Raw genomic sequence first — 26,097 nt, forward strand, 5'->3', positions numbered from 1 at the left:
ACTCAGCCTTGATAAAGGCTGGAAAACGCAAGATGAATTAGAGTATACATGGACCTTTAAGCAGTTTGGTGTTGAGAATGAGCTTTAAGGTAAGAAATGACAAGTGAATTGTTTGAGGACATAAGAGGAGACCAATTCAAGGAAGTATTTATAGACTTCTATGTTGGCTGAATGGAGAAGGAAATGGCAACCCACTCCAGTGTTCTTGCCTGGAGAATCCCAGGGACAGGGAAGCCTGGTGGGCTGCCGTCTATGGGGTCGCACAGAGTCGGACACGACTGAAGCGACTTAGCAGCAGCAGCAGCAGCAGCAGCATGTTGGCTGAAAGTGTTAGTCACTCAGTCGTGTCCGACTCTTTGGCACCCCATGGACTGTAGCCCGCCAGTCTCCTTTGTCCATGGAATTCTCCAGGCAAGAATACTGGAGTGGGTAGCTATTCCCTTCTCCAGGGGATCTTCCTGACCCAAGGATCAAACACAGGTCTCCTGCATTGCAGGCAGATTCTTTACCGTCTGAGCCACCAGGGAAGCCCCAGGCAACTAAGGCACTTCTTTCGAGCCAGAATCAAACCAGCAACCTAGGGATGTCCACATTCATGAAGTCTATAGGCCTCCACTCTACCAGTTGAGCCATCAAAGGGTCCACTATGCTGCAGGAACTGGAAAACCATTTCAGGGCTAAAAATCAGGATTGAGGTCATACTGGCATTTAACCATCAATCCATTCATTTATTGATTTCATCCATGTCAAGATATACTTTTCTTGTTTACTTTTGAACTTTTAGTCCTTAACACATAGTATGTACCTAGTAAATATTTATTACCATTTAAGTACAACTAATGAATACTTATTGTGTACCTGTAATTAGTGCCTCTGGAAGCTGAGTAGAGAATTCATTTCTTTAGCAGAATACTGAAGCCTGGGAACCTGGTTGGTAGGTTTTCCAGCAGTAAGAAATGAAAACCTAGGAATTAAAAAAACAAAGTTTGTAACTGATCAGCCATGAAGGATTAAAGGAAGGGAAAGATCAAGGATACTTCATATGTACAGCATAGGTAACTGGGTGTCACCAAAATTAATAGAAATACTGGGAGTAGAAGTGAGTCCAGCAAGAAGGGTGATTAATTAAATTTACTGTGAAGATTGAACTTCCTATGGGACAGATTGTGGGGGTCAAAGGAGTTGTCCAAAACAGTATGAGGAATATAGCCTAGAGTCATTGACTTAAAATAGTTTGTGTAAGGTCCTTGGACCAAGAGATTGGATAAGATCATTCAGATAAGGGAAATCAAATGAGAAAAGCCAAGCACCAAGGATTAGACCCAAGGAATATCAATATTTAAGGAAGAAGTGAAGGGAGGTAGAACAGCCTATTGCAGAAATAATAAAGTCGGTGTGAACAGGTTATGAGGAAAACCAGAAAAGCACATTATAAGAAAAGTTGGAGAGTGTAGTGTAGTTTGAGAAGGAGGGAGTCATTAACAGTATCAGCTGTTACACAGCAGTGTTCATTCCAATTTGGCAAATCAAAGGTCATTATTTCCAGGAAAGTTTATGAATTGAGAATTAAATTGTAGTAGAAGGATTTAAGATTATCAATGACGACAAGTTTCCAGCAAGTTAGATGAGAAGAAAGAAAGCAAATAAATTACTCCTTACTAAGGGATTTTGGAGTCTAGATAATTGGTTGTTTTTTAGAATAGAAGTTAACTGTGCGTATACTTAGGGACATGGTATGAATAGATTCTTACCTTGGCATTTGAGGTGCTTCACAGACTCTAACCAACCTTCTGAATATTTCTTGATACTGTAGGTCATAGGTTCAACTGCAGGCTAGTTCAGAAAGACATTTTATTCATTCATTTCTCTGATGCTTATTTTTAGGCTCAACCATTGATTCATTCAGCAAATATTTATCTAATATCTACTGTGCACTAAGCACTGCAGTTTTAGACTTCTCTCAAGGCAATGGCACCCCACTCCAGTACTCTTGCCTGGAAAATCCCATGGATGGAGGAGCCTGGTGGGCTGCAGTCCATGGGGTCACTAAGAGTCAGACACAACTGAGCGACTTCACTTTCACCTTTCACTTTCATGCATTGGAGAAGGAAATGGCAACCCACTCCAGTGTTCTTGCCTGGAGAATTCTAGGGATGGTGGAGCCTGGCGGGCTGCCGTCTATGGGGTCGGACAGAGTCAGACACGACTGAAGCGACTTAGCAGCAGCAGCAGCAGCATGTTCTCTAGTTATTTTTTATTCAAAGCCCAACTCAATCAAGACCAGCCCCTCCTCTGATTCTTCCTTCGGTTATTTCAGCTCAAATAAATCCCTCTTTTCTTTGGTAGTTGCTGCCTTTCTTATTCATATAATTTTAATCTTGTGGCTTTGATTCACTTCACTTTCCATATTAATGGCTTATTTTGTAATTGAAAGGGTCATGAAGGCAAGGAGAACTGGATCTTTTATTACTTTGTAACCTGTATGCAATTTCTGACACATGCTAACTGAATGAACATTAAATGAATATATCTATTTTGAAAATTTAAATATATATTTGTATTATCCTCTATAAATGTGATACTTTTCTTATCACAATAGTACTATAGTACTTACTGTCTATGAGAGCCTGAACATTTATTTTTAATTTGTAGAATGAGAACAATAATCTACCTTACTGAATTGTTCCGAAGATTAAGTGAGATTTTATACACAGATCAGTAAATATATTCATTCATATATGGAGGGATTTATATGTGTATATTTATATGTATATATATGTAAAATATTTTAATGCTGCCAAAAGTCAACAAATATTAGTTGCCCACATTTCAAATCAGTGGGAGCATAATGAATAATTCATAATTGATGTTGGAACAACTGATGTTGAAACACTTTGAGTAAAAAAAGGATTTTTTTCCCTAAACCACATCTGACAATAATGTATAAGCCCAAGTGCAAGATTTTTCTCCCCGCTCCCCGTATCTCTTTTCTCCCATCAAACTGGCCATCAAATGTGTCTCCCCCATCCTATATGTTCCTTCCTCTCTTTCTCTTATGATTAGTTTAGGCCATTATCATTTCCAACTTGATTTACTGCAGTAGTTTTTAACATGTCTGTTTGTCTCCAGCCTCTCCCTCTTCCAATCGATTCTATCCCTTGCCACAAAATTGATCTATCTAAAACACAAATCAGACTGTGTCACTTTCCTGCTTAAAACCTTTCAGCAACTTAAGGTTGCCTTCAAAGTAAAACATAAGACTCTGCAAGATGTATTCTACCTGCTTCTTTAGCTGCAGAGCTTAACATTCCCTTTCTGCATCAGACACACTGAGACTATTAAAATACCCCTGGAAGTATAGGGGCTACACGGATAATGGCCGTTGTTAACACTGGGCTACGGATAGCATGGGGCTCCTTCCAAGCAGAAGGAAACCACACGTTCATCTGTTGGCCCAGGAAATGAAAGAAAGCAACTTCCTTTGAAAATTCTATCTCTAGTGTCCTTTTAGATTGAGGGCAAGAGGTGAAGGGGGAGACAGAGGATGAGATGGTTTCATGGCGTCACTGACTCAAAGCACGTTATTGTTGTTCAGTTGCTGAGTCATGTCCAACTCTTTGCGACCCCATGGACTGCATGCAGCACACTAGGCTTCCCTGTTCTTCACCGTCTCCTGGAGTATGCCCAAAACTCATGTCTGTTGAGTCAGTGATGCCTTCTAACCATCTCATCTTCTGTCGTCCCCATCTCCTCTTGCCTTCAATCTTCCCCAGCCTCAGGGTCTTTTCTAATGAGTCAGCTCTTTGCATCAGGTGCAGTGGACATGAGTTTGAGCAATGTCAGGGAGAGAGTGAAGGAGAGGGAAGCCTGGTGTCCTGCAGTTCATGGGGTCACAAAGAGTCTGATACAACTTAGCGGCTGAACAACAACAAGTGTCCTTTTGAACTTCATCTTCTCTTACGCTCCTGTAGAACTCCCTCCACTGGGAAGTTAGAGTGGTGGGAGTAGGGGCTTTTAAGTATTAATCTGAGAAGATGATTAATAAGAGCAGTCCTGGTTGCACTAAGTAATGGAGGCTTATTGTGTGACTTTTCAGAAGACATGGAAAGTAGGTGGTAAAAGGATCCTGAGAGATAATTTGTGGTGAAGTGCCATTTTTTGAGATAGTTTAACAAATAACCTTCCTCAATGCTCTTTCCAGGCTAATCTACCCTACCTTCTTCTTTTCTGGAAGTTTCCAGAGTGCCTTTTGCACTGTTCTACTTTTCTCATTGTATCCCTGGAATGGTTTGTTTACATGTTCATTTCTGTAACTTTTTTAGGAACTCTTCTAGGGCAGGGATTGTGTGTGTGTGTGTGTGTTTGCATTTGTGTATACGTTTTAATTTTTATAATGCCATAGACTTTCCAGATCATTTATGTTAGTTCAGTGGATGAAAGGGTTTGTGAAGGTGACCCTGAGCAAAAGCATTCTTGCTTTTGGCAATCTTGTTATTGTTATTCAGTCATCAAGTAGTGTTCAACTTTTTTGTGACTCCACAAGACTAGTGCCTGCCAGGCTCCTCTTCCTCTGTCCATGGGATTACCCAGACAAGGATACTGAAGTGGGTTGCTGTTTCCATCTCCAAGGGATCTTCCCAGTCCAGGAATCAAACCTGAGTCTCCTTCATTGGCAGGTGGATTTTTTACCACTGAGCCACCAGGGAAGCTCTTTGACAATCTTCCTCAACCTAAATAACTCTGTTGTTTTTCTTACTCTGTATATAGGAAAAAAAAAAGAGTCTCTTCAATAGTATCACTGGAAAGAATTATTTTCTAAATATTCATTACTTTTTACTACTAACATATGTAATATGATTTCTGAGGGGTTATTGGGTTATTTACTATTAGATATATCATTTATATCAATAGATACTCTAAGCTAGATTGTATTTTGGAAACTATTGATTAACATGCCTCAGTGTATTTTTCAACTTTTTGAAAAATTTTAGTTTTGAGCTAGAATTTTCCATACTTGGCTCAAAAGAAGACACAAGTTTGGAAAGGCTCAAGGAAAAACTGTTTAAATGGTTAAAAACCTAGGAAAGAGTAGAAGAAATTACTTTAGGTGAAAGTCAATTTGAATAACTTACACATGGTTAAACTTTAAAAGTCAGAATTTTCCATTATCCAGTTTTTTACTAAGTAAGTATCTCATGAAGTATTTACAAAACAAACCAGTTGTAACATTTTTAGTACAGTTTATAAAGAGATGGCATAAATAGATGACAGTATTTACTTCTGTAAAAGATCTTTTTCTCCCCAGCAGTTTCTGAATTTCTCTTTCCCCATTAAGAACTATCTTGACCTTGTGTTGAAGTCTTATAGATTACGTGTCCACTTCAGAACACTGACACGTGCATATAATACATTTTGAATCTCCTTAATTGACTTAAATTGTTACATTGGCCTTTTTCACATTTATGGTGTTTGTATTTACTTTGTAACTGGGGCAGATTTCAATCAAACTAGTTCTTAATGTTTTCAGTCTGAAACATTGATAATAAAGTACATATGCTTCAAGTTATATATGTTAGTATGTTGAATGGAGATAGGTGCATTAATATGGTGGCTTAGACACAAACCTTTTGAAATTAGTTGATAATCCTATTTCTGATCTTATGTTTATCTTGAAACGGTGTGATTACAGGTATATAAGGGTAACAGTACTCTTTTTAATTCTTGCTGCCAGTTTTTTTTTTTTATTTTACCAATTCACTTTAACATCAACTACATTGATATGAAGTTGCTTATGGCAAACATATTGTTTAGTTTGCTAAGGCTGCCATAGTAAATTAAAGCAAATTGGTTGGTTTATACAACAGAAGTTTATTTTCTGACAGTTCTGAAAGCTCAAAATGCAAGATCAAGTTATCAACAGTATGGATTTCATTCTGAGGCCTCTTCTTCATTTGTAGATGGTTGTCTTCTCCCTCTATCCTCACACAGTTGTCCTTCCTTCTGTGTTGCTTGTGTTCTCAGCTCTTTCTATAAGGACACCAATCATATTGGATTAGAGCCTACTCATATGACCTTGTTTTATCCTAATTACCTCTTAAAGGACATATCTCCAAATACAGTTACATTCTGATATACTGGAGATTAGGACTTTAACATATAAAGTTTGAGGCGACACAATTCAGCTCATAACACACACATACATTATTTAGCTTGCATGTGTATATTATGTTTACACATTAATACATGTACAATATGGCATATGAATAACATTATAGTTATGTACATATATATGCATATTCAAAAGAAAGATAGCCATATTCATTTTATTACTATATATTCATGGATGTAGAAATGAAAAATAATATTCTAATATGCATGTTCATTTTTAAATGTTACGGAATAGTGTAGATTTTAACTAATGAGTTTAAATTAGCATGCAATACTCTATTTGTTATTAAGAATTATATGCTAATAGTTGGAAAGTGCTCTAAACACCTATGTGGGTATTTGCAATCAACCCAAATTTATGAGTAATCTGTATCCCTAGGTTAGAATTCAGAGTCATCTTTAAGATCTTCTGTTATGTAACCCCTTTAATTAAACTTGGTAAACCTTCATTTCATATCCATTGCCTTTTTGTAGCCAAATATCTTCCAGTCCGGATTACGAAAAGTTTCCCAGATCCCTGCTTTCTGTCTCTTTTCCTTTTATTCTATAAGCTGTGAATTAAACTGGTTTTCTCTCCATTACTTCAGCATATCACACCCATGCTATGATACATTTCACCCTTCCTAAAACATCTCCCCCCACACCTGCAAATCTTCAAGGCCACACTCACTCTTATTTTCACCTTTTATTCTTTAAATATTGAAATCTGGATAATTCCAGATTTCCAGTTCTCCCTTAAGTCCTATAGCACTGATGGTCACCTCAAATAAGTTCTTTTCTAAGAGAGACTTATAGTAAATAGATAGAGACAAATACTGTTTGTTTTGTTGTTTTTGTCTCCCATAAAAACCAGCAGAGTTCTAGTCATGTGGTAGATGATGTAAGTGCTTATTAATTGATTTTCAACAAGTAAATTATATAAAATGAATTATCACTCTGAAGAGCACCATAGCCTCTAAACTTTTGCTGTCATTATTTTTAACATTACAATCATTAAGTAATATAAGTGAATGGTACAATTTTAAGTATTTAAATAGTTTAATAGTCATAATATTTGCTGTTTGCTAGTTTAAATAAATGCAGTTGCAAATATCTAAACTTCTTTATAAAATCAGTTATAGTATCTTCTGGATTAAATATTTAAAATTCCAAATGATAAGTAAAGCCTTGTCGGATAACATCAGTTGTCCTTTTTCCTGTATCGCCATTTTCTTCTCTATGTACAACTTTTCTTTTTAGTATATAAGTGTAGTATCATTTTTACAAATGGATACCTTTCTAGTAAAATTTTCTTTATCACTCATCCTCCAGTACCTATTGCAAAGTACGTCACTGAAATTGTCTTGTTTTAGCACTTCTGCAGTGCATACAAATAGTCTGAAAATCTTGTTAAAATTTAAATTCTAATTCAGAAGGTTTATGCTTGCTACTTTAATAAATTCTCCCAAAGCTTAGTGGCTTAAAATAAACAATTGTTTGAACACAGCCATGTTCCAGCTGAGTCTTTCACATCCTTGCAAATCAAGGTGTTGGCCTGGGCTGCAGTCATCTCTAGGCTTGACTTGGGGAGAAATCCACTTTCAAGCTCCCTCCCTTGGTTGTTGTCAGCCACCTCCTTTGCTTGCTGTTGGCTGGAAGACATCAATCCTTTGCAATGTGGTCTTCTCTATAGGACAGCTCCCAGTATAGCTACTTGCTGAGAAAAGGGGTGGTGGGTGAGCAAGCAAGACAGAGCCAGAGTTTTTTTGTAACCTAGTGTCAAAAGTAATATCACATCACTTCTGTGTATTCTGTTCGTTAGAAGGTAGTTACTAGGCCCAGTCCATAAGGGGAGGGAATTTCACAAGGACATAAATACCAGGAAGTAAGAGTCACTGGGGCTTCCATCTTAGAGGCTGCCTGCCACCTTAGATTTGGGGTACAGCCTGAAATTATGCTGGGCTTCCCCGGTGGCTCAGTGGTAAAGAATCCACTCTCTGTGCAGGAGTCACAGGAGACTCAGGTTCAATCCCTGTGTTGGAAAGATCCCCTGGAGGAGGGCATGGTGACCCACTCCAGTATTCTTGCCTGGAGAATCCCATAGAAGACGAGCCTGGTGCTCTACAGTCTATAAGGTTGCAAAGATTCAGACATGACTGAGCAACACAGCATGAACACGCGCATTACAATTCGGCTAACAAACTCCTCGGTGAGGCCAGTGCTGCTTTTGAGAGCTTCACTTTGAAAAGCAAGGATCTACACTTACTATATTCAATTCCTATCTTCTATTCATTCTCTACGGATCACACTCACTCCAGTTAGGCTTTCTTAACCCTTGCTCCATTGAAATTGCCCTTGTAGAGGTCTCCAATGACTTCTATATCACCAAGTCCAACATTTTAAAAAATTGATTACTCTTCCTGAAAATCTTTCTTTACTTGGCTTCTGGAACACCAAATTTACATTTCTCCTCTGTTTTTCTATTAGTTAACTATCTTCCTAACTATAAATGTTAGGATATCCCATAATCCAATCTTTGGATCTCTTTCTTTAATCTGTAGTTAACACTTGACTGGTTATAGCTTAATTCAAGATATGTGCTGACCACTTTCAAATTCCTGGCTCCTGTGTGGATTACTCCTCTAAAATCCTATTTATCAAGTTCCTCAATGAATACCTCTACTTGGAGACTGATCGGTATTTCAGGCTTGAAATGTCCAAAACAGAACGCTTTATTCTTTCCCCTTCATTTTCCTCCCACATAGGCCCAACCTGGCAGTTTTATCATCTGTGTTTGCAAATCCAACAAATAGTTCCACTTTCTAATCAACTGTCCAGTGAAAAACCTGGGAAGAATCTTTGAGTTTTTTCTAACTCTCATATGTAAACAATCATTAAGTCCTGTCAGTTTTGCTTCTTAAATACCACTTGACCTTCTCCATCATTCTTTATTCCAACATCACCACCCTAATCTGAACCATCAACATATATTATACAGAGTTCTGCATGATTTTATTATTTATGACAGCTTCGAACCTCTAGCCCAAGGGATTTTACTCAACCCATCTTTTTTCCATGTTCATGGTTTCTTTTTCCCAGTAGGACAAAATTTAGATTCTTTATATTGTTCAGTTCAGTACAGTTCAGTCGCTCAGTCATGTCGGACTCTTTGCGACCCCATGAATTGTAGCACACCAGGCCTCCCTGTCCATCACCAACTCCCGGAATTCACTCAAACTCACGTCCATAGAGTTGGTGATGCCATCCAGCCATCTCATCCTCTGTCGTCCCCTTCTCCTCCTGCCCCCAATCCCTCCCAGCATCAGAGTTTTTCCCAATGAGTCAGCTCTTCACATGAGGTGGCCAAAGTATTGGAGTTTCAGCTTTAGCATCATTCCTTCCAAAGAACACCTAGGACTGATCTCCTTTAGAATGGACTGGTTGGATCTCCTTACAGTCCAAGGGACTCTCAAGAGTCTTCTCCAACACCACAGTTCAAAAGCATCAATTCTTTGGCGCTCAGCCATCTTCACAGTCCAACTTTCACATCCATACATGACCACTGGAAAAACCATAGCCTTGACTAGACAGACCTTTGTTGGCAAAATAATGTCTCTGCTATCTAGGTTGGTCATAACTTTCCTTCCCAGGAGTAAGCATCTTTTAATTTCATGGCTGCAGTCACCATCTGCAGTGATTTTGAAGCCCCCCAAAATAAAGTCTGACACTGTTTCCACTGTTTCCCCATCTATTTCCCATGAAGTGATGGGACCAGATGCCATGATCTTCGTTTTCTGAATGTTGAGCTTTAAGCCAACTTTTTCACTCTCCACTTTCACTTTCATCAAGAGGCTTTTGAGTTCCTCTTCACTTTCTGCCATAAGGGTGGTGTCATCTGCATATCTGAGGTGACTGATATTTCTCCCGGCAATCTTGATTCCAGCTTATGCTTCTTGTAGCCCAGCGTTTCTCATGATGTACTCTGTGTATAAATTAAATAAGCAGGGTGACAATATACAGGCTTGACGTACTCCTTTTCCTATTTGGAACCAGTCTGTTCCATGTCCAGTTTTAACTGTTGCTTCCTGACCTGCATAGAGGTTTCTCAAGAGGCAGGTCAGGTGGTCTGGTATTCACATCTCTTTCAGAATTTTCCACAGTTTATTGTGATCCACACAGTCAAAGGCTTTGGCATAGTCAATAAAGCAGAAATAGATGTTTTTCTGGAACTCTCTTGCTTTTTCCATGATCCAGCGGATGTTGGCAATTTGATCTCTGGTTCCTCTGCCTTTTCTAAAACCAGCTTGAACATCTGGAGGTTCACAGTTCACGTATTGCTGAAGACTGGCTTGGAGATTTTGAGCATTACTTTACTAGCATGTGAGATGAGTGCAATTGTGCGGTAATTTGAGCATTCTTTGGCATTGCCTTTCTTTGGGACTGAAATGAAAAGTGACCTTTTCCAGTCCTGTGCCACTGCTGAGTTCTGCAAATTTGCTGGCATATTGAGTGCAGCACTTTCACAGCATCTTCCAGGATTTGAAATAGCTCAACTGGAATTCCATCACCTCCACTAGCTTTGTTCGTAGTGATGCTTTCTAAGGCCCACCTGACTTCACATCCTGGGATGTCTGGCTCTAGGTGAGTTATCACACCATCATGATTATATTGGTTGTGAAGATCTTTTTTGTACAGTTCTTCTGTGTGTATGTTTATATTGTACATAAAGTCATACACAATCAGCCCTCTCATTCCCTCTCCAGTCCCATTTATCTCTACTTCCCTCCCTGTACTCTATATTTAAGCAGTTCAAGAATTTAGCTATGATATAACATTCCCATTTGACCTTGAGTCTTAATGAAAATGATTTTCCTTCCTGAAATGCTTCCCTTCTTTGCCTGGCTTGCTTTCACTTAATTCAGGTTTCAGCTTAACCATGACTTCATCCTCGAGGATGTCTTTGACCTTTTAGACTGGGTTTGAGGTACCCACAGTACAGTCCATAGCATTGTATATGTGACATTTACTTTCTTTTATACTAATTGAGTTATTCTTTGTCTTTTTCTCCCATTAAGCCGTAAAACAAGATTAGGGTAAATAAATTCAGGTATTTTGAAGCCTGAAACATGTAATTTTGGGGACTGTATTTAAAAATAAAAACTATGGAAATTACATATATATATGTATATATATGATCTACATTATGGGCTTCCCTGGTGGCTCAGTGGTAAAGAATCAGCCCACGGTCCTTGGGTAGGGAAGATCCCCTGGAGGAAGGCACAGCAGTCCTCTCTAGAATTCTTACCTGGAGAATCCCATGGACAGAGGAGCCTGGAAGGCTACAGTACATGGGGTTACAAAGAGTCAGACATGACTGAAGTGACTGAGCACGCACACATGATCTACATTATATACATACATACATATATATATATTTTATATATATATATATGCACAAAGTAAAGGAAAAATACTTATTTATAAAAAGGATCACAACAAAGTAAAAAATTAAGGAAGCTGACAGATATAAAAATATATGACCCTGTGAACACACTGCTAGGAGCCCTTTCCAGAACCCAAAGCTTAAGCTTCATTAAATTTCCAGTAAATACACCTCTTGACATGAGTCTTCTTCAAAGTTCCATTTCTAGTGTCAACAGCAGTGTTTAACACAAATCAGGTACTCAATAAATATTTTTGAATGAATTATTAACTGAGTTATTTGCAGTTTTATTTCTATACATTTGACATACAAGTTTTTCACAAATTATAGTTCTACAAAAAGCTTTATATATTAGAAAATTGTTCTTACAGTTATTATTTTCCATTTTTGCTACAGTTGTATTTCAAATGACTAATAATGTACATATCTGTTAGCATATCACTGGGCTTTGTGCAGATACCTTTTGTACCTCTTTACTGAGTGGAAAAAATTTATTATTTGCATCAAAAAATCTTCTTTAATATGTGTATATATGTATAGATGTTTGTGTATGTCTGTTTTTTATAGATCATCTGTATTAAAACTTTAATTTTTAATTGCTTAAATTTTTTAGTGTTTTAGATATTCCCATAAACAGAAAGCCTTTGGGGAAAACCACCTATATTCTTTTTCTTTTACAGTATATTTTTTAAACATTTGTCTCTGGAAATAAAGATAACTAGTACTTTACATCAGAGAAGGCTGTGGCACCCCACTCCAGTACTCTTGCCTGGAAAATCCCATGGGTGGAGGAGCCTGGTAGGCTGCAGTCCATGGGGTTGCTAGGAGTCAGACACGACTGAGCAACTTCACTTTCACTTTTTACTTTCATGCATTGGAGAAGGAAATGGCAACCCACTCGAGTGTTCTTGCCTGGAGAATCCCAGGGACAGGGGAACCTGGTAGGAGGCCGTCTATGGGGTCGCACAGAGTCGGACATGACTGAAGTGACTTAGCATAGCATAGTACTTTACATAACTTTTAAAAATGCATCAGATTTTTTCTTTACAATGAGTTTGTCCGTGGAACATTATTTAAGAGGTTATTTGAATCAAGACGGTAACATAGCATTCAAAAGATAAGCTGCTTGGCCTAAATATTGAGAGTTTAGTTTGTTTAAAGTAAAATTAAGTTTAGTTAAATTCTTTTTATAATAACATTTTAAATTTGCTGAGGACTTGGTGTGCTCATATCAAGATTATCAGGTGTGATGCGTGTGTGTGTGTGTGTGTGTGTGTGTGTGTGCATGCATGTGTGTTATAAAGTGCAGCCCTCTGATCAATGCGCACTTTTTCCTCCCATTTTCCTAAATACATCATGAAAAAAGGATGAGGTTTCCGCCTTAATTGCTTGTGCCTTTTATTCACATTCCTCTCTCAGCCAGAATTGTGAAAAGAGTGTTAGTAAAAAGCTGCACAATAGAGCTTTTCATTAGGCCTAGGCAAGGCACACAAAAGAAGGCTTTTGGAAAGAGTGAATGCATGAGTTTAATTTGCAGGTGGAGAGTAGATAAAAGGTGCTGACGCCTCTATTATTCTCTTACGTAGGTGACCCTTACCCTGTACAGCTGATCCCAACTACCATGGCAGCTGCTGCCGCGGCAACACCAGGCTTAGGCCCACTCCAACTGCAGGTAAGTCAGGAGACAATACACTGGAGACAAAGGTTAAGTAAATATCGAAAACAGCTATTATCCTGTTAATGCAGAATATAACTGACTACGGATATTTGCCTCACACTTTTTTGTTTTTGAATTTATGTGTACTGATTCTCAACCCAAAGTTGGTTTTTTTTTAATTTTTAGTCCTGTTTTCTGTATTAAAGATAACTTGTAATTTTTTTTTTATTGCCTGGTATGATTTAACAAAATGAGCTGTAGTTTTACTTTGATTACTGTATGTCATAATTTCATCACAGAACGTTCTTCATCAAGATAAAAAGAAGGCAAAAGCTACAAAAGATATTCAGATACTTACAGATCAAGACAGCTTAACAAAAATTACATTTAAAATTATTCAAGATGCTCAGTATTTTTGAAGCACTCTGTAGATCTCTTTATTTTCTTGCTGATGCCAGCTCAGTTGGATAAGCAAGAATAAGTAGACCAAATAAGTAGATGCCTAAATGAGCACAACTTTATCCCAACATCCACTTTTTTTGGCCCAGCAGAAGCTATATTCCCCTATATCCTTGAATGTCAGTGATAACTCTGTCAGATGCCCAAGTGATTTTAGAAATTTTGTCTCTGAAGTTGGAAAGAATATCAATTAAATTATATTAAAGGTATCTTTCATTAACTGTTTAAATCTTTCAGTCAGCATCCTACCACCCTTGTTTCTGTTGTTTGGGACTTTATAGTTTTACACAGTTAATGGGAATAACAAATCATCTAATAATAGGATTAATCTCCCCTTGTGAGAAGTGTTATATTTTCCTTTGCCTGAAAGACACAGTATGCTGGTAAAGTCAAGCATGAAGCCCTCATGCTTTACAAAATTAAGTTGTATTCATGAAAGTGCATTGTCATGATGGATGACCTTAGCCTATAAGGAAAATACAGTTTAAATTGTAGCATCAAAAGACAGATGCATCTGGTCGGCACAGGGAATTGTCAGAAGACATGGTGAGTTTCTGAGAAACTGGTTGAGTCTCGCAGGAGGGGAACACAGGAGGAGCTGAGACATACTGTGTTCTGCAGAGGTTAATAACAGTCATTCCTATTCTACCTTTTCTCCAAAAAAATCGGTGGTGTGAGTTTCTGTTTCTTTGAGCTGGAAATAACTTTAGGAAGTGTTGGAACCATGGGGACAATAAAAGTAACAACATTTGTTATCCTTTGAAATCTGAAAAATAACTACAGTACAGAGAAGTGGCTATAATAGGTAAAACTAAAAAGAGTAGTGGGATTAAAGGAAGAGGAAAGAATATCCAGCAATAGATTTGAATGTGGAAAATAGGAGTTTTAGAGATCTAAGCTGTCAGTTTTCAAAACAAATTAGACATTCTCATTTCCTTTCACCATTGGATCAGTGATGAGAGGGAACAAGGCAAGCTGGAGGTATTGCCTATGTTTCATTGTTATATGCCAGTAGAAACCGGCTTTGCTAGGTATCAGTCCGAACTTACTTTTCTAAAAAGAATAGTATTAGAATATTTTTACACAAATTAAGTTTTATTTCTGCCCTTATGGTATGATATCAGATTCCCTTAAAATGTAAGTATATGAAACTGTGTTTATCACAAAACAAGAAAAAAGACATCAAACATATTTGCTTTTGCTTCAACTATGGTAAAGAATCTGCCTGCCATTGCAGGAGATGCAAGAGATGCAGGTTCGATCCCTAGGTTAGGAAGATCCCCTGGAGGAGGAAATGGCAACCTACTCTAGTATTCTTGCCTGGAGAATTCCACGGACAGAGAAGCCTGGTGGTCTACAGTCTGTGGGGTCACAAAGAGTCAGACATGACTGAGCACAGCACAGGGCAGGGCAACTAAAATTTGGTCTATAAATGGGATAAAGATATTTTATGTAAGGTGGCTGTGTACACATGAAAATATATGCATTTTAGTTAGGAACTCAGTGTGGGCTTCCCTGGTGGCACTAATGGCTAAGAATCCACCTGTAAACGTAGGAGATGGAAGAGACTCAGTTAGATCTCTGTGTTGGGAAGATCACCTAGAAGAGGAAAAAGCAACCCACTCCAGTATTCTTGCCTGGAAAATTCCATGCGCAGAGGAGCCAGGCAGGCTACGGACCATGGGGTTGCAAAGAATTGGCCATGATTGAGTGACTGAGCACATACAAACCAACACTGTGGAACAATAAGAAAGTTAATAATCCTACCTTTTCATGATAAACCGTTAACTTCTATTAAAACACCAATACACACACACACACATACATGCTTTTTGCTTGTGATTAAAAAGAAGTACTCAAATCCGAATACGTATTTCAAGCACATGTCATAGCAGAGATTCCGGCTTTTCTTTGAAGTGGACTTACTCTCACCTTTGCTCAGGTGCCTGCACCAGCCTCCTTTTCTACTCCTGTTCCTAACACTATCTTCACAGATCCGTAACTTCAGCATTCCCCAGAGTTGCGAAGGAGACCTGCATACTCTTCCTTCCCTTGCATTAAAACAGCATCCAGATTCTTTTCTTCTCCACAGACCTTCCCAGACAGGGCAGGGAAAAGCTCCCTACAATGTCTAGGCAGAAGTCTTCTCTTAACCCTAACCCAACGTTCACTCCAGTCTTGTGAACCTACTTCTGTGAAGCTTCATCTCAGTGGAGTATAATATATGAGCCAGTTTTAATTTTCTCCAAACTCTGCTTTTAATTATACTGATAAATCTCCATTTTTCCATCACTTAATAGTACCTGGAGCAGACTACATCACTTTTGAGTCCCTTTCAGTAACTAAGATTATCTTTCTTTTATGGAAATTCAGTCCCATGTTCTTATGCTAGGTTCTCTGGTAAGGCTTTCATACAAAGATTAACTCATTTAATTCTTATTGCAACACTTTGTATTATGTCTTAATAACTCCATTTGACAAGAAAACTGGGTCACAGAGTCCAATATCCATGGCTTTAAAACCATTTTATATGTTTTTCCAAATACAGGAGATTTTTTTTTTTCCCAAGGCCAGTATGTTTCTTTTATTATTACTTTTGTTTGATTTAAGATGGTTGAATGATTTCATTTTCATTCATAAGCATTACAATAATTCCCATGCAAAAACCAAGACTGCATATGCCTGATTTCAATTGGCCAAAATCTACCCCGTGAGACTGGACATTCAAGATCAAAGTGTTGCTTGACCTTTCCAACAGTAGACAGCACAGTAATCCTTTGAGAGATGGGCAGGCCCCTGGCCTCCCAAACACTACAGTTTGAAATGAGTCCATACCAAAACAAGGAACCGGTGCCTTGCAGCACCTAAACCTGGCTAAACTTTAGAGATGTTGCCCTTCTTTAGACATTTGCTTGTAACTCAGTAACTTGGTAATAAAATTATGACAATAAGGCTGATTAATTGGTACTCATACAAACCCTATATATGCATTGCAATACTGAAGGAAATAGGATTCATAATGACAGCTGTCTACTTCAGACTCTGAATTTTCTATTTCATAACTCTTTACACAGATATGTGTTGATTCAAGCTTCTCTTTTTGAACATCTAGATCTAAGAAAGGACCCTATAAATATATTTCTACTCACAGTTGACACTGTTTACCTACCATTCATTTTCTTTTGAAATTATCTTTTGTGCATAATTGTTCACACTTGGAAAATAATAAGTAAAACCAATAGCCAAGACCTTTATTAAAGAAGAAATAATGTCAAGTACAGTAGTCTTAAAAGACAAGCAAAATGACATGTTTTAAATTAGACCACTATTTATTACTTAAATATCACTTCATGTTCCTGGATAAAATAAGAAAATATTTTTCATGCAGTAAGAAATACTTTGGGATTCCGTGGTGGCTCAGATGGTAAACAATCTGCTTGCAATGCAAGAGATCCAGGTTTGATCCCTGGTTTGGGAAGATATCCTGGAGAAGGAAATAGCAACCCGCCCAAGTATTCTTGCCTGGAGAATCCAATGGATAGAGGAGCCCGGTGGGCTATAGTCCATGAGGTTGCAGAGTCAGATGCTAGTGTCCAACTAACACTTTCACTTTCACGAAATACTTTACATTAAAAATCACCTTACTATATATACATTTTAGGAGCAATTAAAATAGTCTCTGTGCATGCTTGGTCATTCGGTCATGTCCAACTCTTTGTGACTCTATGGACTGTAGTCCACCAGACTCCTCTGTCCGTGGCGATTCTCCAGGCAAGAATACTGGAGTGGGTTGCCATTTCCTTTTCCAGGATATCTTCCCAACCCAGGAATCGAACCCACGTCTCCTGCAATTTGCATTGCAGGCAAATTGTTTACCACTGAGCCACCGGGGAAGCCCCTAAAATAGTCTAAGTCTTGTCAGATTTTTATTTTTATAGAGAAATATCAGTAAGAAAAATGATAATCTGAGTTGTGTGTAAAACATACAAATTAACATGTTGTGCTCAGACACCATTTTATTTATTTCTATTGTAACAAAATATCTGTCCTTGTCTCCTCTGAGCCTTTTCATAAGATTTAAGCCTTTCCTGAGTTTCAGATCCATATGTCCAACTATTTGTTGGCAACTAAGAGGAAACATAGATATTTACACGTACAATAAACCGACTACAAAATGGACCTGAGCACTTATCTTCCTTGCCCCCTGACCTGCTCATTCTTTGATCTTAGCAAATGGCTCCATTCCATCTGTTTCTCAACCCTGGAAAGCATGAGCACCATCTTTAACTTTTCTTCCTTCTTCCTCTGGACCTATATATTCATTATCTTTCTATTCATTCTACCTACTAAATACATCAATCATCTTGTTTTGGGTTTGGTTTTTTTTTTTTTTTTTGCATATTAACTGTCACTTTGTGAATCTTGCTACCCTCATAGCTTGCATAATAAACCCCAGTAGCCCCTGAACTGGCCTTTCAGTCCTCATCTTGCCCTCTTTAGCACACTCTCTCCTGTATACTTTTGTCAGAATGATCTTTATGATTCTAATCATGGCTTTCTCCTACTTAAATACCTTAAATTACATGGTGTTTTCAAGTTCTCTCTCCCTTCTGAATCTTTACATGTGGTATTTTCTCTTTGGGGAACCCCATCACCCACCTTTTTCTTACCAAGCCAACTCCTACTTATCCCTGAGATTGCGAATGAAAACCTCACTTTTTCAGGGAAGTCATCATTGTCTTCAGGTCTGGATTAATGTAGCTCTTGTGTATGCCTAGAGTACACTGTATTTTCCCTCTCATGGCACTTGTGGAATGTGTTCTAAATCCTACTTATTGGCTTCTACCAGATGGCGTAATCTATGAAGTGATTGACTCACCCATCATTTGCACTTAACCATGTACTTTAAGTATTTAAGGGACTTAATAAGTATTTAAGAAACTAAAGGATGAAGAATTAATCTTAACATTACACTTAAATTATGTATCATTAACTTGCTACTCTTCTTTATAATAGTGGATTTAAGCAGAATATTAATGATTAATTTTCCATATAAATTAATATTCATCTTTGTGGAAACTCTACACGCCTAGCACCATATTTGGCACTACAGTGTTTAAAAACTGCATTTATAATAGTTCCGCTCTACACTGCCTCATTCACTGTGCTCCAGCTAAGTAGATCCTCTGCTGTCCCTTGACTTGCCAAGGTATGCTCTTACTTTAGAATTTTACATTACCTGTCCCCCTGCCTGGAAGGCTAATTCACTTCATTCAAGAATTTTCTCTAATGTCCCCTCTCCTAGTCTTGGTCTAAGTAACCTCTTGAAATCATAAAATAACCCTCCCAGAGATACCACACTTCTATTTCCTTATTCTGCTTTTTTTCTGAAGCACCAGTCATATTCCCAGGATGGGGGAGCCTGGTGGGCTGCTGTCTATGGGGTCGCACAGAGTCGGACACGACTGAAGCGACTTAGCAGCAGCAGTCATATTCAAACATCCTATATAACTTGCATAGTATGTTCCTTTTTTATTATTTGCCTGTTTCAAATAATGGAGGGAATGTCGTTTTGTTGTTGTTGAACAAAAATGTGTCTCAAGTGCTTGGGAAAATGCCTAGAAAGTAGGTGGTATTCAGTACATAGTAATCAAATGAAGAAACTGTCATGAGCTAATGGTCATCATCATTTTTAATAAGATAACAAAGCAGTATATGTTTAATTTCTGGAATAAATGATATTAATTTATATACCATGGAACAATATGTTTTCTCAACCCTCATTAAAAGATTCTTAGTATATAAGAAAGCCATAGCTCTATCTCTTCTGTTCCTTCCTCCTTTTATCTTATTTATAAACATGGGCTGCTGAATAAAGAATGTGTTTTAGCATTTATTACAGTTTATATAATTCATTTACGTCATAATTTGTGAGAAAAAACAAACATTTCAACATTAGTTTATTTCTACGTTGTTTGTTAACATGTATACAGACGTACATAAGAATATGAATTGCTAGAGGTGCGTTTGACTCAGTAGGACTCACTGTGACAACACTAAAGGGAATTATTTCCAAATGTGGAGAGATGTATTATCAAAATACTAACTGGCCAGTTAGCAGTCTCATATACTCTTTACCCCATTCTCTTTTTTCTTCCCCTACTCTTTTTTCCTTTTCCCTTCTTCTTCAAACTACTTATTTTTCTTCCAAGAGCCAAGGATGCCTTTTGATATTTGTTCTCCTAATATTGTCTTTTTTAAAGGAGGGATATTAACTTACATAGAAAACTAATCTATCTTCATTTCCACATTAAGAAGTGAGTATAATTATTTAAGCAAAATAAACCTACATTTTGAATCTTTTAGACATTTGTGACTAGATAAAATCAGTTAAGCAAATTGTCTATAATTAATGAAACCAGATGATGGCAATAGTCCATATAACATTTATTTCTCATATTTATTGTCATTAATTTGCATTTTACTTAATGGGCATCATGAACTTTTTAATAAATAGTAAGAATTGTAGCGTAGGATCCTATTTCTGTTTCTTAAACTAGGTTTCTAAGATTGGAAATTAGAAGGAAATATTTATCCACTTATTTCTCACTTTATAAATACCATATTTGTGTTGGCCAAGATGGTTGCCACCTGTTCTACCTATAGGAAGCCAAAAATGTCGACTCCAACCAGTGATTAATAATCCTAAGCAGGGGAAAAAAAGGTTGAAATTCTTTTTGGATGTACATATTTTACTCAACTGAACAAGTAGCGTTCATTCCAGAAATTTTATTAAATTAATTTACCTTTCACTGATTTTAGTAGGCTTATTTTTAAACTGTATAATAATATTTTTGGAATAAAGACTCAAACTTACAGTTGTCATAAATGAAGTCCCATAGAGCTACAGTTCCAGCAACCCCTAATATCAGTAGCATGCATCCTCCAAGACACAGAAAATGATAGATGACATGTGATCAGAGGAGAGAATGAATTATATAGAATATCAACTAAAATCAGTCTTTTTTTCCTAGCTATCAAAGGTACATGGAAGTCATGGCAGAAGTGGCTTCAGTTTCTCTCTGGCCAAAAGTAGCAACAAGATAGATGTGGATGAAAAAATGAAGTTCATCTTTTTATCAGCCTCCTGCCAGTCTCTGAAGGAGGTCAATAATTATGACAGGACACAGACAAATGCTTCATATTTCCCAGAGCACTATAGTGCCTGAGCATGTCTTCATGTGTCTGACCAAAAGAAACCCCCAGAAAATCAATAAGGAAGAAATAACCATATGGAGAGGTCTAGACATGAAGCTTTTTACCTTCTTATTGAAGGAATTGCTTACAAGATTAATTCTTGTAAAGTACTCATCTTTATCTGCCTAGACGCTCTACCATTCAGTTTATTTCTCAGGTCACCATCATTTCCACACCAGGTGGAAAATGATCAACTGCTCTTCATTTCAGTTGCAACCCTGGTGCGTTGTTTGCTGTTGGACTTCTGTCTGCATGAGTGAGTTTTCTTGCAGGTTAAAAGAATGAATTCCCTCCTTTCCTCTCCCTTCGACCCTGAGCCTGCAGGGCAGACAGACAGAAGCACACATATGATTAATACAGCACAGCTGCAAGTGTGAGTCATTTGCATATGTATTAATAGAGGCAAAAAAACCCCAACAACAATTAAATTATATACAGAGACATTCTGCATACTAAAGAACTTATGTAAATAGGCCTGAAAAAGTGCAGCCAACATTTCCCCTGACTTCTCCAAGCCCATATGGGCTAGAGTCAGAACCCAGCAGTGTTCAAGCATCTCCTTTAAGGAAAAACCTGGTAGGAGCTGCATCCATAGTTATTACCACCCCTAGGGTTCCCAGGAGCTGTCTGACATTTGCACAATGGAGACGGTACCGGCAGTGTCTCTTTCACACTATTCCTGTATTGCCTTGTTTCCAGCAGTTTCATGGTGTCGTCTCATTACGTGCCAACAGAAACATCAGTACACATGCGCCTTTCCACACTATCCATTTTTATTGTAATGACCAATTAAATGGTAAACTTTAAAATTGTACTTGAAGTTCTCCCATTGACTATACTTAAGTAATATAAACGATTTATCAATGCCAGGTCTCCTGGTCACAAGTTCATGCCCAGTCCTCGACAGCATTCTGTGTTCTCTTAATCACAACATGGTTAGGTTACTCTAAAATGTTTCTAAGCTAGTTACCATATATAAAAGGATTTTCTAGGCTCAAGGCCAACAGTAGATGCAGTCCTAGGAACAACACCAGTTTGTTGTAATTTTGAAAGTGTACAGGTTTTTTGTTTTATCAAGAAAAACAGAAATACCCAATTGTATAGTCTTGGTTATATATAAGAAGGAAGAGAAACTAAAATTCTTTAGATTCACAGATTGTATTTATATTAGAAATCAGGTCCTTAAACATAATTGTCAGTTTAAATTATGTTACTTTAATTTATTCAAGGAATGTCTTATGAAGACAAATTGAACCTTAGAACTAAAATTCTATATAAGTAAAAGTTATCGGTTGGATGGCATCACCAACTTGATGAACATGAGTTTGAGCAAGCTCTGTGAGTTGGTAATGGACAGGGAAGCTTGGTGTGCTGCTGTCCATAGGGTCGCAAAGAGTCGGACATGACTGAGTGAACTGAACTGAAAAGTTATTGCTTTAATAGAAATAATAAAAATCTTGAGCCTAAGGAACCCAAATGAATAGAGAGGCTCCTTAAGAGAAACAAACCTTGGTTTTGGTACCAGAAAATTGTTGAACATTATCCACAAATATTATCCATTATTTGGATGATTAAATCTCAAAGCATGCAGCTGGAATATGTAAATTATATTGCATATAACAGGTTGCATATAACTTCTGCCCTATGTTTATAGGGCAGAAGTCTTCATAGTTAATTAATTATATACAGTAAAGCTTAGTCTCTTAGCAGGCAAAGAAAAACTTAGTGTCTCGGCAGGCAATAATTAGAGGAAAAATGACAGAGACTAAAGCAAAAAAATTTATTATTATATTAAGGCATTGTCTTTAGATTAATATTTTGAGTCACTGATACTTAATGAGAGGCAGTGTAATATAATGGTTAAAAGTGTGGTTAAAATGGTTAAAAACCACAGCCATCTGTGCCTTAAATCATGGTTCTGCTATTTACTGCCTCTGTGATTCTGGGCAAGTTACCTAACCTCTCCCTGTTTTAGTTTTCTTGTCTGTAAACTGTGGATATAAATGATATGTTATTCTGAGGATTCAATGAGGTAATATACAGAAAGTGCTTAGGGCAATAATAGAATTAATTATAATTTATCAAATACTATGTCCTAAGTAATAATAAATGCTTGATACTGTTAGTTGATTGGGCTCCCCAGGTGGCACAGTGGTAAAGAATCCCGAGTGCACACACGCATTATTAGTTGATTAACATTATTAGCTGATATTAAACTAATTTTTATGGCTTAAAAAAGGCAGCCTTGCAAATGAAGACTGGGCACACTTTTAAAAAATTTAATTTATTTTTGTATGCACTGAGTCTTCGTTGCTGCATGCTGTCTTTCTCTAGTTGCAGCGAGTAGGGGCTACTCTGTTTCTCATTGCAGTGGCTCCTCTTGTTGCAGAGCACAGGCTCTAGGGCACACGCGCTCAGTAGTTTTGGCACTTGGGCTGAGTTATTCTGCCGCGTGTGGAATCTTCCCAGACCAGGGATCAAACCCATGTCTCCTGCATTGGCAGGTGAATTCTTAACCACTGTACCACCAGGGAAGTCCAGCATACTTTTCTTATGTAGATTTATTTTGCAGTTCAGCATCTAAAGCAAGTTAGTAAAATTGAAACACATTGTTTTATTTACAAGGAAATAATTTCTGTCCCCTGTGTGGTATAATTTTAAGGCCCATCACAAGAATCTATAGGAAGCAATGAGTTTAAATATTCAAAAAAAAAGCCGAGTAGTTACTTGGAGTATAGATCTGTGATTTGCTATTGCTCATTCTTTATCTCAATATTTATATCTATAAAATGACAATAATGCGTCCTGTCAATCCTATTTTTCCATGCATGTAATGCAAATGAATTCTGTCTATGAGCTGCCAGCAACTATTCTAAATAAATGGCTTATACAATTTAAAATAAGTTATTTACATAGATGCTTTTAATGTAATAATTTATTTTAAAATAAATGATATAAAATTTTTTCTGGTATAACTCTTCAGAGCATACACTTCTTGAAATATATTAATAGAATATTTTCTAAAACATCTATCTCTTATTCTATCCCCTCATTGTAGGGCTAAACTATTTTTCAGGGTTTCCCAGGTGGCTCAGTTGTAAAGAATCCATCTGTCAATGCACGAGATATGAGTTTGATCCCTGGATCAGGAAGATACCCTGGAGAAGGCAATGGCAACCCACTCCAGTGTTCTTGCCTGGAAAGTCTCATGGATAGAGGGGCCTGGCTCTCTAGGCCATGGGTTCGCAAAGAGTCGGACATGACTGAGCAACACACACACACATACACACAAACTTTTCATTAGTTTCTTTAAGGAAATAGTTCCTACGTTTTCAAACTTGAATGTGCAAGCAAAGTATTTTATAAACCCTACAGTATCCTGTAAATTTTATTTACTCAGCAAATATTTATTCTTTGGAAGTGACTAAGCTAAGCATCATACAGAATGCACAGATAAATTAGCTAAAAATTCTTGATGGATCATAGAGGAGCTTGAAATATAAGAGAATGAATGACATGCAAAAATGGAATAGAATTTGAAGAAACTCATACAGCGTCCTATCCTACTCCTATTTGAAATAAAATGGACCTCAAAGACCTGTAAAAGCAATTGTTTCGAACTGTTCACAAGAGTCTAAGTGGCTCCAACCACCATCAAACAGTACCATTCACTTTTATTTGTTTTATAGATTGAATTCTACTGGCTGAGATTGTTTGAATAAAAGATTCTGCTGCTAAAATAGAAGTTAAAAAACCATCCTTCTATTGCAGCTCTTGAATATTATTGATGAGGTAATTTAGACTTTAAATAGTGACCTGGATAAATCAGACATTAACAGAAGTGTGCCTGGAATCCTGGCAGCTGAAAGCTAAATCTAGCTTCTTTCCGTTGTTCCATGGAATCCTTAAAAATAAATGCATACATTTATGTATATTATTTTTAAGTTGTTTTGTGTAAAAGGAGGGGAGAAAATTGATATTTTTGCATTTAGACCATTAAATTAAGGATGCATAAAACAATGGGTAGGATTTGCATATTAGAGACAATGGCAACCTTCTGAATTGCTTTCATTTTGCTGAGTTCACTGATTGTGCTCTGTGAATTAATTCTTTTGTGAAAAGCTATTGAAAGATCAAGGAATTCAGAAAACAAAACAACAGAGAAGCGTGTTGTTTCATATCTATTTTTTCATAAAAGGTTCAAAGTAAGATTGTTTACATCACAAGTCTTGTTGATATTTTATTTGGTTCTTAGAAGAAAGATAGTATTCAAAAGTTGATTATATAATAATGCAGATAAGATTTTGCACTGATGAATGAAGTGTTCTGAGAGAAAGACCAAGGAGAAAAACCCTGTTACAATATTGAGCTACATTTGGTTGGCAAGGATCTTTGTAAGACTTGAAAATAGATCCCTATTCGATTCCTTCAGATAAAAAGCGTAAGCCAGCCCAGCATATTTCAAATTTACTGTTTCCTGTGGAAGTTTCTCAGAATTGTTCTGCCAAACTGATGGTTTGAAAAGAAATGGGAGGAGGGAAAGGAACCCTTAATTATTCCATCTTTCTTAATCCTGACCTTTCGCTTGATGCCATACCGCCTTTTTTTCCCCAGTGGCTTCTTGGATAAAGGGAAGGGGACAGGAAGAAATGGAGGAACATACACAAAGTGTGTTCCCCAACGATTTAGTGCAATGAGCAGTGGGCCAGCATGATTAATACCTCCAACATGGAAATTGCAAGTGTTCTCTCTTGCTCTTGCTATTCTAGAACTTCTTCAATGTAGAATGAAAAAGGTAATCGTAATAGTTAAAATTGTAAATACTTCCTTTTTGAAATGAGGCAGAACTACTGAAAATATTGTCTCTCCATCTATAATAGTTGCTTTACGATACCAAGTTTCCCTCTGAAATTTGACTCTATTGTATTCTACTATTACCGTGCTCTATACAACTCACAGGTATGACTAGCTTTCCCCTGAAATGAGTTCTCTGGTTTTCAAGGAATCTTAAATTGTTAGAAAGAGTATAGTTAAAACATTTGATTAATGTATAGAAGATAAGCCACAACATTAAACGATAGAAAATAAATAAAGGCCCTAACTTTTCTTCATTTTTCAGTTCAGTTCAGTTCAG

At 37.2% G+C, this 26,097-nt stretch overlaps 1 protein-coding gene across 15 annotated transcripts in view; it reads left to right on the forward strand.

Annotated features, from left to right (window-relative positions):
* The window catches only part of SOX5 (SRY-box transcription factor 5), a 1,174,568-nt gene that overhangs the window by 1,030,812 nt on the left and 117,659 nt on the right, over positions 1-26,097 (forward strand). For all 15 annotated transcript variants that reach the window (XM_010805416.4, XM_024991902.2, XM_010805413.4 and 12 more), the window contains 1 exon segment: positions 13,177-13,262. In XM_010805416.4, the coding sequence (XP_010803718.1) occupies positions 13,177-13,262 (86 nt within the window).

The sequence above is a fragment of the Bos taurus genome, chromosome 5 (genome assembly GCF_002263795.3).
Source record: "Bos taurus isolate L1 Dominette 01449 registration number 42190680 breed Hereford chromosome 5, ARS-UCD2.0, whole genome shotgun sequence".
In the NCBI taxonomy this organism is placed as follows: domain Eukaryota; kingdom Metazoa; phylum Chordata; class Mammalia; order Artiodactyla; family Bovidae; genus Bos; species Bos taurus.